The sequence below is a fragment of the Sciurus carolinensis genome, chromosome 8 (assembly GCF_902686445.1).
Source record: "Sciurus carolinensis chromosome 8, mSciCar1.2, whole genome shotgun sequence".
NCBI lineage: Eukaryota > Metazoa > Chordata > Mammalia > Rodentia > Sciuridae > Sciurus > Sciurus carolinensis.
In genome coordinates, this window is record NC_062220.1 from 19,421,253 (window position 1) to 19,437,918 (window position 16,666).

At 38.5% G+C, this 16,666-nt stretch overlaps 1 protein-coding gene across 1 annotated transcript in view; it reads left to right on the forward strand.

The window, feature by feature from the left end:
- Positions 1-13,200, forward strand: part of Cnot4 (CCR4-NOT transcription complex subunit 4) — a 119,317-nt gene extending 106,117 nt beyond the window's left edge. Inside the window, 2 exon segments of the mRNA XM_047560201.1 lie at positions 10,899-11,111; positions 11,818-13,200. Of these exon segments, the coding sequence (XP_047416157.1) occupies positions 10,899-11,111; positions 11,818-12,119 (515 nt within the window). The 3' untranslated portion in view covers positions 12,120-13,200.
- Positions 13,201-16,666: the final 3,466 nt, after the last annotated feature.

Consider the following 16,666-nt stretch of genomic DNA (forward strand, 5'->3'; position numbering starts at 1 on the left):
TCTCTGAATCAGGAAAACTCACCTCCTGGTTTTTCAGGTTTTCTTCCCAATACCCCACCAACCACCACCTTTTAAAAAGTTTACCTTGTAACACTTTTCTTGCCCTCCTATTCCTATTTATATATAAAAATGTTGGTAAATCTTTCAGGAAACATACACAATTCAGAAAGCCTAAAAAGAGTCTGCTTTTTCAGATCTCTGCATACTGCTGAACTGTTTTTAGGAGCTTAATGTTCTACTAGGTAGGAAGTTCTTTTGGGCAACTTGTAATTGTTAACATTTTTTTCTGGCATTTAAGCCAAAATCATCTCATCTTTTCCCATTTGTACATTTTAGTGTAGTTTATCAAATATGTGAAGATGGTTACCATTTCTCTGGTAACTCTAGATGTAGCTTAAATATCCTCAGTTCTTTCAGCCATTCCACATGTAACACGACATCCAATTTCCATGTAGACTTGATAGTGTCTTTAAACATGAAGCTCTAAGATGGGTGTAGCTCAGTGGTAGACATTTGCCTCCTATGCACAAAGCCCTGGTTTCCATCCCAGTACTACAAGAGAAAAGAAAAGGAGACGCTCACACTTGAATAATTCACATGCAATCAACTAATCTTAATTTTTCGTGAAAATCAGTCTTACTACTACTATCTTTACATTTATAGAATTTTTTTTAATAAAAGTATCTTGTGGGGTAGGTATTATCTCCATTTTATAAATGAGGAAACTGAGGCTCAGTGGTTACCATTTGTGATTGCCCAAGGTCAGACCATTGCTAATTTGGACACTGCACTTCTATTTATGGTCTTAGTGTTACCTTCTTAGAAGTTCTGTTACCCAGGTTGTCATATCAGGCTTCATAAGCCTATCAGTAAAATCCCTTGACTTTTTTCCTTATGCACTGGTTAGTTAGCTCTCTCTCATCCTGCTCTGTCCTAATGCATTTTTAAAAATCTGAAGTATATATATTCAACTTTATGTGATTGAATTTGATGTGGTTAGAGTATATCCTATTAGTACATCTTCTTCCTACAAGTTTGTCTAATAAAAGGACTATTTATAAAGTGAAAGATAAAAATTATCAATAACACTTAATAACTTTTGTATGACAAATACAAGAATTCTAAGGATAGGTATAGTTTCCACTATTGATTTTATCATCTATAGAATTGGCTTTTTGTTTACATATTTAAATGAACTTTGTGGATTTTGTTAAGTATAATAAAAAACATGGAGTCAAACATAAACCAAGCCATATCACAGACACTTTTAAGTCAACACAGTTCTGTGTAAAATCATCTCAATACTGTTATCCATTCTTAACTATCTCATCCCAAAAGGGAATCCCAGAGAACTTAACAGAAACTGCTGAATTCAAGATACATTATACTCTGACTTCCTGAGAAACTTTCCAAAGAATAAATTACTTCGATATGTTTGGTTCTTTATGAAAATTCATTTTGGCTTTCATCGATCACTCCTTCCCATTCTTTTAGGATTGATGCAGGGGAATGGGAGTGGAGCTAGCTGCAGAGTCCGTGATTGGAGCAGACAGCAGAAGAAAAAAGGAAGTAAGCCACAGGCTATAGGAGGACATTTCCAATGTTAAGAAGTCATCAGTAGAAATTGCCTCCATGACCCCCTGTTGAATTTCAAAATAAATGTTTAACTTCTCATATATTTTAGTTGGAAGAGAGCTGGGGTTCTATCCAAAACGCTACCTGTTGTTTCCCAGAGAAATGCTTCCGCCCCCCGAAAACAAACAGTGGAACAGTGGTTGAGAGTTCTGTCATATTTATTTCTAAAGACATCATCAAGTTCCTCATCTGTTTCAGAATTTTCTCAAGAACTAATTCTAAGAATGTGTCTTCTGCAGTCTGCCATTTCCTCTGTTTCTGGGACTTCTCTTAACAATAGTATTGTGATCTCATCTGCAAGTGTTAATACTCTGAGACACAATCCATTTTGTAGGTTAAACACATTTTAATTGAGCAGCTGCTCTTTTACCATTTTTGCATCTTTCCTGAGAGTTCCATCTTTGTGATGCTTAATCTTTGCAATTGGTAAAAAGATCACACTTAACAAAATTGGAAGGAAGTAAAATGAACATGAAACTACATTGCTCTGCCTTTTCCTCATGGCTTACCATTATGATGTCAGGCTGAACAGTGGCCTTTCTTAATTTTCTCATTCCACACACAGCTTTTTCTTGCCTTCAGCGTTTTGATATACCTCAGATCACTATGGATTCTGATTTTAAGCCACAAGGATTATGATACATTTATGTACAGGTAGGTAATATACCTCTGTCTTCTCTAAGCTTTCTTTCCACAGCTCATCCCATCAGATTCTACCTATATAACTGGCTCTCATTTTCTTATTAGTATTATTTCTTAATTGTGTAGGCAGAATGGCATGTTGTAATATCTTCTGTGGCCTGTGAATTCCTATAGCCATGGGACCACCCCACCTATCCTCCTTTCTCTGATCTTTTTTTGGAAAACTGTTTTCTTAAAAACAAAACAGAAAAGGTAACTTGAACCTACCTACTGAGGTTCAGGTTCATCTGCTATTTACCTAGTCAAGGAAGAATTCAGAGTTTAATGAGGAATAACAAACATGTAAACAAGTGATTGTAGTACACTGTAGCATTTGCAAAAACAGCCAGGGTGCCTGCCATCCACGAACTCAAGATCAGTTATTCTCACTCTTTGCTCCTGTCATACACTCCAAAGTTTTGCATTTTCACAGTAACTATCCAGTTTTTGTTGATGAGAATGAAGTTCAGAATTAAAGTTTCCCTCCTCCTTTCCACCTTTGGAAGAGAGAGACAAATAGTTAAGGAACATTTTATCAGTTTTATTTTCTTATAGCAGATTTTGACCTCTGAAGCTGTTTGTGTAGTTGACACCCTCCATGTATCTCAAATCCCGTTTTGATGACTATTGTGGTGATTGGTGTGTCCTCCCCTTGATTGTACCCTCCTGTGGTCATCCTTGGATCTCTCCAGAGGACTTTGACCATGACCGTCACTCAGTTTGGTGCTTATTTCAGTATTTCCCCCCTATACTTCTCATTTCAGAGTTTGCAGATTTCTTGGGTGGATTGTTGTTGTTCATTCCTCTTCTTCATTTAGCTCTGTTGTTTACATCTTCTAGTTCAGGTTTCATCTGAACCAGTCTATGGTACATCTGAGACTATTTTTGCATTAAATTTTAAGTTTACTTTTTCTTTATTTTACATATTACTTTTATATACATAATATCTTGATACATGGACATCTTTCCTTTGATTCTGCTTCCTTAGATGCTTCATAAATCTTCAAGATGTCTTCCTGCTCTCAGAGGATCTGATTTTCCTCCAAAATAGATTATAGATTCTTGTGGGAACATTCTAGAAGAGAAAAATGCACATTGTGCAAAAGACATCTGTTTGTGTTTTAAAATATTCCTTCTTCCTTTCATGATTCCTTCCTGCACTGCCCTGTGGTCTACGTGGAGTGCTTTTGCTACTTCCATGTCAGCTTCTCTTCCTTAGGACCATGGTCACATGCAGAATGTCAGGATTGATCACTTCCATCTTATGCCCTGAGGGATTCTGTTCCTTTTAGCATTGCCTTTACTGTCTGTCACATGTTGTAGTTACTTAAACATGTCTGCCCACCCCCCCCACTAGCCTATGAGTCCTGCCAGGACAATGACTAGTTGGTGTTGCACTTGACAAGAACAAATGCTTTGGAGTTAGAGGATTTTAACTACTGACTTTTACTCTTTTTAACTCTTCAATCTTGGGCAAATACTTTTAAACAACCAGAGCCTACTCAGCTGTCTCTTTTGCAAAATGAAGCCACTACTTACCCTTATTGGAAAGTAATCAAGTACATAAAGTGCAGAGTGAGTGAATGAATAGTGTGTAGAGTAGAAAGGGAGTAAAATATATTTTGTATACCTTGGTTATTGTCATGTGCATGGTATTAGAATATGTAATATTTTTTAAAAATTCCTTGCTGGTTGCAGTGGCACATATCTGTAATCCCAGACACTTGGGAGGCTGAGGCAGGAAGATTGCAAGTTTGAGTCCAGCCTCAGCAGGTCAGTGAGACCCTATCTCAAAATAAAATTTTAGAAAGGGCTGGGGATGAAGCTCAGTGGTACAGTGCTTACCTAGTGTGCATGATGCAAAGGGTTTAATTCTTAGTACCAGGGCAAAAAATTCCTTATTAAAACAATGACACACTGGATTTTTAAAAAGTATATACACTTGGTTTTGGCATCTGAAACATATAAACACATCATCGTGGTGTTTCTCATTTCCCTCAGTTTACGTGCACAGAGGTCTTTTGAACTCTAAAACTTCCTCCTGATTTCAGAAAGATTTTTAGAGAGAACCATTTGTTCATAGCACCATACAGAAAATAACTCAACAGACTTTGTTGGGGAAAGTCACTTTCCAGTTCTTCTCAAGTCAGACCTTCCAGTCTGCATCTCAAAGAATGTAAAATTTCTAAGACATTGAGCTACATGCCACGTGAGTGTTGTTCAGTCCATAAGTTCTGTCATCTGGAATGATCTGAGTAGAAGAAAAAAAGCAGACTTTTGGAAGATTGAGTAAAAATTGAGAAGATCAGGAAACGCTTCTAGTCAAGGAGAATGGCAGGAAGTAAAGTTCAGATAGCACAAATCATATTTAGTTGATCCAGATTTTTCTATTTATGTCATTTCCACTTCCTTCTAGTGTGAACAAATTTGACTTTTTTGCTATTACTTTGTTAAAGTTCTTCATTCTGCTCCAAAGTCTCTTCGTTTGAGTTCTTAAAGATTTTCACTTAGTCTAAACTCACTTTCATACCTGTTAGACCCTTCAGATTTTAAATCTGTGCCCTGGCAACTCTACTCTGCAGTACTGATCTTGCCTTATAATGAACATAACCCTAGAAATGTGGTAGAAGTTTTAGGGAACTTAGACTTTCTTGAAATAAGTAGTGTGGAAATGGACTTCAATCTAAAACTGGTAGGAAATAATATATAATAGGGTGAGGTGGGCTGGAGAAGGCAGGGAGTGTAGGGGCTAAGACAGGCTGTTTCCTGTGCCCTGCTACAAGCAAGAAGTAGGAGCCTGTGATTTTGAACTGTAAAGGACAATAGTGAAGACGGAAGATAAAAACTTTTGAGAAGAAAAATCAGGTTGTATATTGGGACTTGATGGAGTAATCATTAGATATGGCTTAAAAACTGAATGAAGTACAGGCTGAACTTTAGGAAAATTTTGTGTCCTGGGCTCCCAGTTACTCCTTCCGGTTGGGGTGTGTCTGACCACTCTCAGAAATGTGAGATCTCTGGCCATAGGTTCTGCAGGATATAATGAAACGTAAGGATTCAGACTTAAAGTGTGAACCAGCTGCCTTACACAAACATAAAAACTGGAGAAACTGATTTGTGAATTCATTGGCATCAAGGTGGTTTAATTAATGTGTGTGTGTTCACTGTTTCATGAAAAGACTTGAGGAGAGAGGAGCACCAAAAAGAAGATAGAAGCAAAAATACTGAGAGTGCTTCCAATTAAAAAAATGCACCAATTAAAAAAATTGGTGCACCAATTAAAAAAATAATACCCAGAAGGCATAATATTCTGATCTGATGGTAGAAGAATGTACTAGTGGAAACAAATACCTGGAATAGTTTTTAGCTTTAGGGCTTGTCTGTGGCATGTTTGATCTCCTTGTGTTGTCATTTATGGAGATCTTCTGTCTTCATCCTTTTAGCAGTGGATCTGTTTTCTCAAATGGAATTTTCCATGATACCCTAATGTGTGAAATTAATGGAATCAGGGTGGGGTGGATGCTTTGGCCTAGTGTCCTGCCCTCTCAATTTCCTCCATTCTTTCTGACGAAGATTTTATGTAAACCAGAAAAGCTCATTGACAGCTTTTTGTAAAGAGCAGGTTTACCTACATTTTGCTCTCTGTAATTTTGCATTTTGTAATAATTAAGATACAGTGGTTGATCTGAGGAACAAAGTAAAGAAACACTCTCGTGCTGACTGTGTGTACTTGCCTAAGCCACTGACTTCTCCCGTTTTATGATGTTCTCTGAAAGGTCTGATGTCTGAACACAGCCTAATTTTATCTTGTACTATAGTCATTGCTTATAATGTCTTTCTCTCTACTTCCTGTAAGTAGTTGGACTAGTCCAATGTTATATAGAAATACTGAAGACAGTTTCAACCTGGTGCGAGATTTTTCAGGTTCAGGGGCCCTGTGCAGTAACTAAAATTGACTCCTTGAATGCCATTCTTCTTCAGCCCCCAGGAAGTTCCTACACATGTATTTAACCATACTCTGATTTCACCGGACTTTTTTGGTATTTATTGGTGATGTAGAACCCTGGATGTTTCTTCTCTTGCTTTGTCTGACTATACTTGCTGACCTTTTCATTTCCTGTCATTGGGACAGCTTCAAGCTTATTGAGAACAAAGATGATGGTTTAAGAGCTTTTGCACTCCTTGCACACTGGAGGCGCTCAGTCAAGAGTTACTTTGCGTTTTAGCTTGGCAGCCTTCACACATATGTTTTATACTGACTTTTTATCATTGTTGCTTAAAAAGTAGATTTGTCAACATGCTCAGTATGGAAGGATCGACTTGTTAGGTGTTAGGCCGCTGGCAAGCTGGCAAATTTTTGACCATACTATCTTCTTTAATAAAAGGCTTCCTGAACCATGGAACCTGGTCATTGACTTCTCACACAAGAGAATAAGAGAGTGGTGTATGGCATCCTGAAAGTACTTTAAGTGGCATGTCTTTAAGTTCTACCCACAAAAGAAAAATATTACAGTTTTACCCCTCTGTCATCTTGGTTGTTTAGAACTGAAAATATGTCATACCTTTCTGTATAACATAAAACTAGTTTTTAATGTCATAAAATATTGAACCATATTAGCAATAAGCAGTTCTTCCCCTGTGTAGTGTTCTATCCTAATTAAATACTTTAAAATAAAATTAGTATCATTTTGAATATAAAATGTGCTTAGTAATTGGTTTTCATTATAATTTGCTTGATCTTCTAAAACTTTTCTTATGGAAAATTTAAAGTGTTTCCTACATCTTAGTCTTTGCAGTGTCTTGGTGATGAGAGTATATCTAATACGGTGACTACACCGTACCTCTGAGAATGTCGGGTGTTATCCCCACCTTGCTAAGAAGAGACTGTTTCGCACAGGGCCAGTTCCTTGCAAATAAGAAATGCCCTGTCTTGACTTGTTGGAAAGGTAACCATCTGTTCAGGGTTGACCACTGGAGAAGCATTTGTTGTTAGACATTTATCAAGTAATAAATGTGTTTCAAATTGCTTTTCCTTCTCTTATTTCATTTTATCCTTATGAGAGAGTAAAGCAGACATTATTCCTACTTATGAAGTCGGGTCCTGGGATTATAAAAGACTGAGTAGGACACATGTCCAAGGCTATATTAACAGTCAGTTGTACGGCTGCCCAGTCACTGCCCAGCTGCAGTGTTCAGCCCACCGTTTTCTGCATTAGACCTACTGATTTGCATATTTTGAATTCCCAGTGTGAATTCTCATATAAATAAAGGGAAATGAACTTAAATCAGGTTGACTCGTTGGTCAGTCATACTTTTTGAAGGAGAAATGTGTCCTCAGTTGGAATTATTTAGAACTCTACAAACAAAGCAATCAGCTTCCCTTGTGTCCATAGTGGTTCTCAACTGGGGGAGATTTTGCCATCCACCCCACCCACTCACCCCCCACACCACCCAGACATTTGCAATGTCTAAAGATAATTTTGGTTTTCAAACCTGGGGGCTTTGTGTTCCCAGCATCCTGTGGTACAGGCCCACAATGCTGCTAAACGGGACAGACCCCTCTCCAACAAAATAATGTCCAAAATATCAGTAGTGTTGGACATTGCTAAACCCTGCCGTGGGGCTGAGGGTGTACCTCAGTGGTAGAGCATTTGCCTAAAGTGTGAGGCCCTGGGTTCCATCCCCAGCACTGCAAAACAAACTGCTGTATGTATTTCAAGGAATGCGATTACTAGAAGCCCAGAGCCCAAATAAACCTGAGTCAGAGGCACTGATGATGGGGAGTGTAAAGGGTTAGTTTCAGGTGCACCTGGTGTTTTGATGAGGTTAGGGTTTAGCCGATTGCCTCTCTCTTACCCTTTCTTTGTGCCAACACCTGCCTAACTATAAGTGGAGGAAATAGTGAAGTTAACTTCTCTTCTAAGCTACTTGAGTCTGATCCATTTCCCTGTCTCACTTTTGCTTCACTATAAACCACACACTCGTGTTCTCAGGCTCCCCAAACGCCTAGACATATGATTTGGGTTTTTTTGTTGTTGTTGTCGTTGTTCTGGTTTTATTTTGTTTTGTTGGTCACCATTATTAAAATCATAAGCTAACTAAATTATTTCCCAGAGTAGCATATAATCCTAGTATACCTGGAATGATATAAGTTTTTCCATTGTTTCTTTATCATGTGCCATAGGTGAATTTCACCAACTAACATCGTTTCACTTTGTTTTATTCTGAAATCAGAGGAACAAATATCCTTTGTTAAAAAAAAGGGGGGGGGCTTTATTTTTTAGAGTAGTCTTAAGATTCAGAACTATGCAGAGCGTGAAGGAGTTCTCACAGACCTCTTACTTCATTGTCTTATGACTTTATACTAATAGTAATTTTAAATAAATTTTATACACGTGCAAGTGTTATCCTGCAAATGCAGAATTAAGTGTTCTTTAATTTCATTTCTTACTAAATGGAAAGCAAAAGGAAAGAGCAAATTGGTTTGAGTGAGTTACAGGGTCCTCTCCCCTGCTCAATAGAAGAGAGGAGCCCCTCATTTGCATAGACTTCTCAGTGGCCTTAGCCACCTATCTTCCAGAAAATTTCCCATATGGTTCTACACCATCTTTTTTATTCAGAGGAATTGTATTTCCCTCCTAGGAAGTTCTCTTTGTTGAGAGTTTGGTTATGCCTAGTTAAGAACCATTTTAAATTTATTCAGCCTCGAGTTTGCTTTTAAAGTTTAGAATGTACCGGCCACACACCTTCCTGTAATTGAAGGTATTCTAGGATTCTGTTATCAGTGTGATCTTATTTATGCCCCATACGGTTAGGGAAGTAGGGCTGTATCCTGGATTAGAATCTTCCCCCACCCCACCCCGCTCCCCCCATCCAAAGAGTCCAATCTGTTCCTTCAGGAACAGTATTTCTCTATCTTGCTAATCATGGCCAATGGAGATTTATAAAGCTTCTGTGTTTCATTTTTCCTGCTTTTAATCTTGTATCTCATTGGTCCCTGGTTTTACCTTAAATATTTGACCCATTTAAAAAACCAACCAATAGTCTATATTAAGCAGATAAAAAGAGTGCTTGGTATTTTTTGTTTTTTAAATACAGATAGTGTCTGGGTTCAAATTCTCAATAATGAGTTCTGTGAACCTGGGGAAATTATTCTTGAATCTGTTCCTTTATCTTTTAAACGCAGATTATTCCTTCTCCTTTGCCTACCTCACAGGGTTGTTGTGAGGGTCAAATGAAATAATTATTAATTATGAGAGTGCCTTGTAAATTAGACAACACAATGCAAATGTAAAATAATATGCAGATATGAGAAGGATAATTGTGAAAAGAAAGTTGGTTTGAGGAATTGATTTTTTTCCTTCTATTGTTTGTAGAGTGTACAGTACCTTTTCTTCATCTTAGTCAAGGTCAGAGATGATTCTATTTGATTTAGTTGTACTTTTCATTTTTCTTTTTATAAATACGTGCTTCACTTGATGAAACCTGAAATAACTTGGCACAGACCCGTGATTGGTGCAAAGCAATTACAAAAAGAAAATTCCAGATTCCCAAATGGCATGTACTGTGCCTGATAGAATATCATCCCCATCCTCCTCACACTCTCCTCCTCCTCAATCTCAATGTTGACTGTTAATTCTGTAGAACCAGAAATATTTTTCTATTTTTTTTCTAGTTGGTAAATTGACTCACGATTCTGTTTTCAGTAAAAAACAAGTATTGTAAGTGGTTATTAGACTTTACCCAGCACCACCACCAGTTAGTTATACTGTGTGGATCCTAAATGGTAGTAGATCAACTGAGTTTAGTCAGAATTTATAAAAAGCCTTTTTACTATTAGTGTCTTATGTTTGACATTATTCATAAATAGACCCTGGAAACTCTAGGACTCCAGAACTTAGCTTTTGAATAATTGGTAGAGATGTTCTAGTAGAGTAGCAGACTGTTGGAAATTATTCCATCCAAGAGGTGTCGCAGCCCCTGCCTCCTTGGTCTTTGTGATTAACAGAAAAATACCCTTTTCAAAATCAAGAGCCTATTCATTACTGCTTTGTCCTCTGAAAGGCATTGACAGTTTTATAATCAGGAAGAACTTAATTATTATTCTTGTTCTATTGGCTTATGTTTATTCTTCATACAATAATTTCCCTTCCATTTAATGGACTCAGAAATAAGCTCCTATATTGAACTTTGCAGACTTGATTTTTTTATAGTGTGCATCAGCTTGACTGGCTAAATGCCTCACTAACTGAAACTTCATGATGTAACTGGAACTAGATTGTGCTCTGGAGCACTGACTCTTGGAACTGGATTTGCACACACATAGAGGTGAAGAGGCTAGAGAGACAAGAAGCTCCTTCTCCAGATCCTTAAGCAGGTTTCCCCTCCCTTAACTTCAGGGGCTCTGAGCTCACAAGCAGATTCCTAACCCAGTTTATTTTGCTAGGACAGCCCATTTTAAATGCTCAATAAAGAAAGAATGACTCTTCTCCCATTTAACCACTAAAGAACAACATATGTTTCTAACGTCAGCTTTTATTTTTTTTTTTTATCTTTCATTTTTTTGTTGGTAAATCTCCCAGACAACAGCAGTTCTGTAGAGAGTTTAAATATGAAGGAATGGCAGGACGGGCTAAGGGCACTTCTACCCAACATTAACATCAACTTTGGTGGACTGCCCAATTCTTCTTCCCCCTCCAACGCCAACCACAGTGCACCAACGTCCAACACTGCCACCACCGACAGCGTGAGTTGGGACAGCCCTGGCAGCTGGACAGACCCAGCCATCATCACAGGTAACTCCCTCATCCCCTCAGCTCCACTCACAGCCATCATTTGATTTTTAGCACAGATTAGATCAAAGCAGAGGTCTCTTCAACATACATTCCTTTCCACAATGCCACAAGTGCGGGGTGGCCTGTTTGATTCTCAAGGCTACACAGTCTGTGCAACTGTCGGCCTAGTTGTGTACCGAGGTGTTTGGTGCCTCGTTGCTCCTTTCCGTCTAAGTAGGTGTTCACGTCTGGCAGCATGTGTGTATTTTGTAGGCCTCAAAGTACAAAAGGATCTGACTGAGCCGTCTTAAAAGGAACATACTCCACTTTTTTTTAATAAAGCTCTCTATTATAAGGCTATCTTGTTTAAGTATCCCTCTTAGAGAAAGACAAGCACAGTGGGGAAAATACTGTCATTCAATGCTGGGGAATAGGGTTTTTTGTTTGTTTGTTTTGCAGTTATGTCTCTGACAGTGGGGGGACTAAGTCGCTAGTTGAAGAGGGGCATGAGTTTGTGCGACAATAAATCTTAGTCATTACTGGAGTGGGGAAATAAATGGAACATAATAAGGTTTTAAAGGTCTTATCTGGAAGAAGTTTCAAATTATAATTTCTTTGCATTTTTTCTTGGATAAGTTAATCACTTTTGCCTTTTCAATTTGGTGAACTTCTTATTCTTCCTCTACAGACTCACCATTTTCCCTCCTGTTTTCTGTTCTCTCTTTAGGTATTCCAGCATCTTCAGGAAACAGTTTAGACTCTCTTCAAGACGACAATCCTCCACACTGGCTAAAATCCCTTCAGGCCCTCACAGAAATGGACGGCCCCAGTGCTGCTCCGTCGCAGACCCACCACAGCGCCCCCTTCAGCACACAGATCCCCCTGCACAGAGCCAGTTGGAGCCCCTACCCTCCTCCTTCAAATCCTTCCAGCTTCCACTCCCCACCCCCCGGCTTTCAGACGGCCTTCAGACCCCCCAGCAAAACCCCCGCAGATCTACTACAGAGTTCAACACTGGACCGCCACTAGGCAAAGAGGAGAAACATTAGAAAATGCAGGATTTGTCCCACCCTGTTTTCTCCCTCTCAGCCCACCCACAGCTCCCTTCTCATCTCTTATGTTCTGAAGAATCCAGTTCCTGATCAATTTTTTTTTCTCCCTACCCCCAGATGCAATGCGATCACAGGGTCATTACCATCTTTTTTTTAATTGTAAAAGTTTCTGTTGATTCAGCATTTGAGTGACACTGTTGAATGTTTAAAAAAAAAATGCCTTTTTAAGGAGAGGGGGAAAAAAAGAAATCAAAGGGCAGTCTCGATACTTAGAAAATTACTGTTTGTCTGTTGCGCATAATAATGACATAATCTGCTTAGCAGAAAATGACGATTAATCTATAGGAAAGGTCAAGGAAATGCATTATCAACTGCAGAAGTTTGAAAACCAGGTTAATTTAAATGAGATTGCTAGATGCATGGGGGAAAGCAGTGATCCTGGCATCCGTCTTGTATTCAGCTTATCACTATTGCAGGAAAAATGCTTTTAATTTAATTTTTAATTCTTTTGTTGAGTTGATGGGGGAGGACTTGATTATGTCGTTAAGCAAAAGAATTTATTGGAAGTCGATGGAAAGACAAATTGATCTGAAGTAGTAACTGGCCTATTGCTAAAGAGCATAAGGAGGGGAGAAGTGATTTTTTTAAAGGAGAAAAAATTTTTGGCTTTAGATTTAAAGTAAATTCAAATGTTTTAAAGAAAAAAAGTATTCACAGATTTAATACCTATACATAATATAAGAGCTGAAATATAAGTGATTTCTTCAGTCTTTCTCCTCTGTCAGAATCTTTTTTTCTTTGACCTTCAATCCACCTGACGAGGGCACTCTGAGATAGCACTGCTCTGGGGCCACAAGATCACCAACAGGAGCAAATCTCTGACCTCCTTGCCTGCAGCTTTTACGTAACCCTGTAGTTTCTGGACGTTTGTGCAGTATTGAAAAGACAGGAGAAAAGCAAACAGAAACCTGGTTATAACCTGATGCTAAAACTAAAAACAAGGAAATGTACCTCTTTCTTCAGAATTAAAACTAAAATCTTAAATAAAACAAAAAACTTGATGACGACCCTTGGATTGTTCTTGCTTCTGTTTTTCCGTTTTATTTCATGCGAGTTTGAAACATTTGTGACAAGTGCCATGTGATATTTCCATTTGTTTTACATTTTCAGCAATAGGGAGGATGGTTTAGAAGAAGAAATTAGGAAAACAATACAAAACCATTTATTGTCAGTTGCTGCCATTTTGGAAGATCAGACCATCTCGTCCTCAAGAGCTCTTTTCCCCCTGGCTTTCAGGAAAACAAGACCTCTATCTGCTATTGTAAATTCAGACCAAACCTTCCCATCCAAGAAGCTGCATTTGTCAGGAATGGATGGGTTATTAGCATGCCAAGTTATTGGTTCTTTGGGGATGCCTGGCAGGAGCAACAACGAGTATGCCACACAAGTAGCAACACCTTGTGACTGCTGTGACCGGGAAGAGAGCAGGAAACATTGGCGCAAGTGACCCACAGATACACTTTTGTTTTTTGGAGTTGTTTTGGTACTAGGGATTGAACCTGGGAACACTTAACCACTGAGTCACATCCCCAGCCCTGTTTATTTTTTATTTAGAGACAGGGTCTCACTAAGTTCCTTAGGGTCTCCCTGAGTTGCTGAGGCTGGCCTTGGACTTGTGATCCTCCTGTCTCAGCCTCCCGCGTTGCTGGAATTACAGGTATGTGCCACTGACCCCAGCCCACAGATACATCTTTTAATGATTAACCATCTTAGAGAGTGCCTCATGCCTCATGATGGAGAAGTGATCACATTACTGATCAAAAGAGGGTAGAGGATAGAAATTAAGTGTTCTCTTCCAGAACCCTAGCAGTCTATAAGGTGTGTGTCTTATTTGGAGCTGCTTTCAAAAGTTGCCATCTTGTTAGGCATGTCCATGAAGAGAGGAACTTTGTATGATGAATTACCTAGATCTAAATTCTATATACTGTGCTTTCAGAATGATTTTTCTCATTCTTACCTTTAACTTGTACTTTAATTTGTTTAAAAAATGTTTTTAAGATATTATTCTTAAGTAAATGTTGCCACAAATAATGCTGACAAAGAGGGTAGCAAAATGTTTGTAAAATTAACCAAAATGTTACTGTGATAAAGAGAGGAAAGGGCTGATAACCACAGGCTCTCTGTGTCCTATGAACTTGACCTTGGTCTCTTGAACCATCACATTGTACCACAAAGTGATGGATCCACACATGAATAATATTCAGGAAGCAATGGCTTGTAATTAAGGATTTTTTGTTGGGGTGGGGAGGTGTGCTGATAGGGCATGGGTAGTGAGATAGGTGTGTCAATAAAAAGTTGCTTTGCTGTCAAAGGAGGGACTTTCTACCTTGGGAGGTTGTGCTGTAATTGTATGTTTACTGAATCATACATCTAAAAGACTTCATTAAAAAAAAAAATAGGACGATTGTTTAAAGGATAAAAAATAAGCAATAATGACCTATGTGCCTAGCATCCAGATTAAGAATAGAGCTTGCAATGTCTTACCCCTCTGGGTGCTTCTAACTCCACTTCCCTGTCTTTCTGCACCATCCACAAATAACCATTATCCTGTTTTTGTGTGTGTGTCAATCTTATCTTCAGATTTTTGCCAGCTATATATGTATTCCTGTCATACAAACAATAATACATTGTTTAGTTTTTAAAACTGAGTAATAAAGCAAACCTAGCCGTGTAAGGGCGGGCAATGTTATCATCAATCTCTGGGTTATAGTTCATTTGTAGCTCTTCTGGTAAGTTTTAAAAACTCATTTGGGGGAAGACAGTGGGTTGGGTTATCTGAGGTCTGTCATGTAAGCCTGGTCCTTTATATTTGGCAGATATATGGTCTGAAAGAACAATCTGCTGTTTTTTGTTATCTCAGGTCACTGTGTCTGATTCAGGCAGCCTGTTGGTACAATATCAGTGGGAATCTTGTTGCTGACAGCACTATGTCTGTCTCCAGTCACAATACTCAGGTCCAGTATACACGGGTCATTCTTAGGATTTCCCTTCTTTTTTTGGATCCTGTTTTTCCTATAATCTGAAACCCCTAGCCTTTTTTTTTTTTTTTTTTTTTTTAATCTTTCACTTTGCTGGAGTGACATTCTCCAGTAATTTCTTGAGAAAAGGTACATGAAAATATTTTAAACAATTTGCTTATCAGAAAATAATATTCTATTTCAGTGGATTGTTTGGTGACTGCCAAATTCTGAGCTGTATTTTTTTCCTTCGGAATTTTGAATGCATTACTTCATTGTCTTCTTTCCGAGCTGCTGATAAAAACTCCAAAGCTACTCTTATCCTTTGTATGTGTTCTGTTTTTCTCTCTCCTGGGAAGTTTGTAGCAAGTTTGTCTTCTGTGTTCTGAAATGTCAAAAGTGTGGTCCTAGGTGTGGCTTCATTTAATTCATTGTACTGGATACAATGTAGGCTTTCTAAATCTGGTGATTCACTGTTCAGCTCCAAGAAAGTGGTTTTTACTTATTTCATTAGTGAAATTCTTGCACTTATTTTCTGTCCTTTAAAAAGATTTCATTACTCAAAAACTGAACTTTTGGGACTTTTCTTCAGCTTTTCTTATCTCTTCTCCAGTTTTCCATCTCTTAACTCTTTCCCTTATCTTTCTAGGTAATTTTCTCTCAACATTGTTGATTATAGTTTTCTTGTGTCTCCAGGTTGATTTTGTCTGTTTGCTCTGATCTGTATCTTCCATATTACAGTCTTCTCCAATGCTTGATGACCCTTGATTTTCTACTCATGAATAAGCCTGAAGATTTGACTGGAAGTTCTGAAAGCATGAGGAGGGCTTGCCAATTTTGAGCTCCTATTGGAAGACCTGGGTGGCCTCTGTTGGTGAATCCCTGAAGCCATACAGAAGCGACTGGCCTGGAGGGTCAGGGTCTAACTGCCAGCATTTCAGAGCTGTACTGAGGTCTCTGTTTTCATTAAATATATATTTCCTAATCCCTCTGTTTTCAATCCTTCCCAGAGATTGTCTCAGAATACCTGCTCTTCGAGTTTTTTTTTTAATATTTTTTTAGTTGTCAATGAACTTATTTTATGTATTTAATTTTTTGTGGTGCTGAGGATTAAACCCAGTGCCTCACACATGCTAGGCAAGCCCTCTCTACCACTTGACCACGACCCCAGCCCAAAATACCTGCTCTTTTAGAAGAGCGATTTTCCCAAGGGGTGGAGTTGGGGAATGAGACCCGGAAGCTAACTTCCTATGACAGCTTTCCTTGTAGTCTTTATTTCAGCCTCCTCCTATATGCTCTATCCTGCCTTGGGGGCTCCCAGCACTGTCAGTTTCTGTGCCCTGGAGGATTCTGTCATATAAATGGGATGGGCCTCAGTTTTACCCTGTTAGCTTAAGGTTGGACTTTTCTCAAATCAACTAAGTCTACAACCATCTTATTTCAAGGTCCCCACATTTTGTTGCTGTTATTCCTCTCTTCTGCTTTTTTTTCCTTTACTCTAATTTTG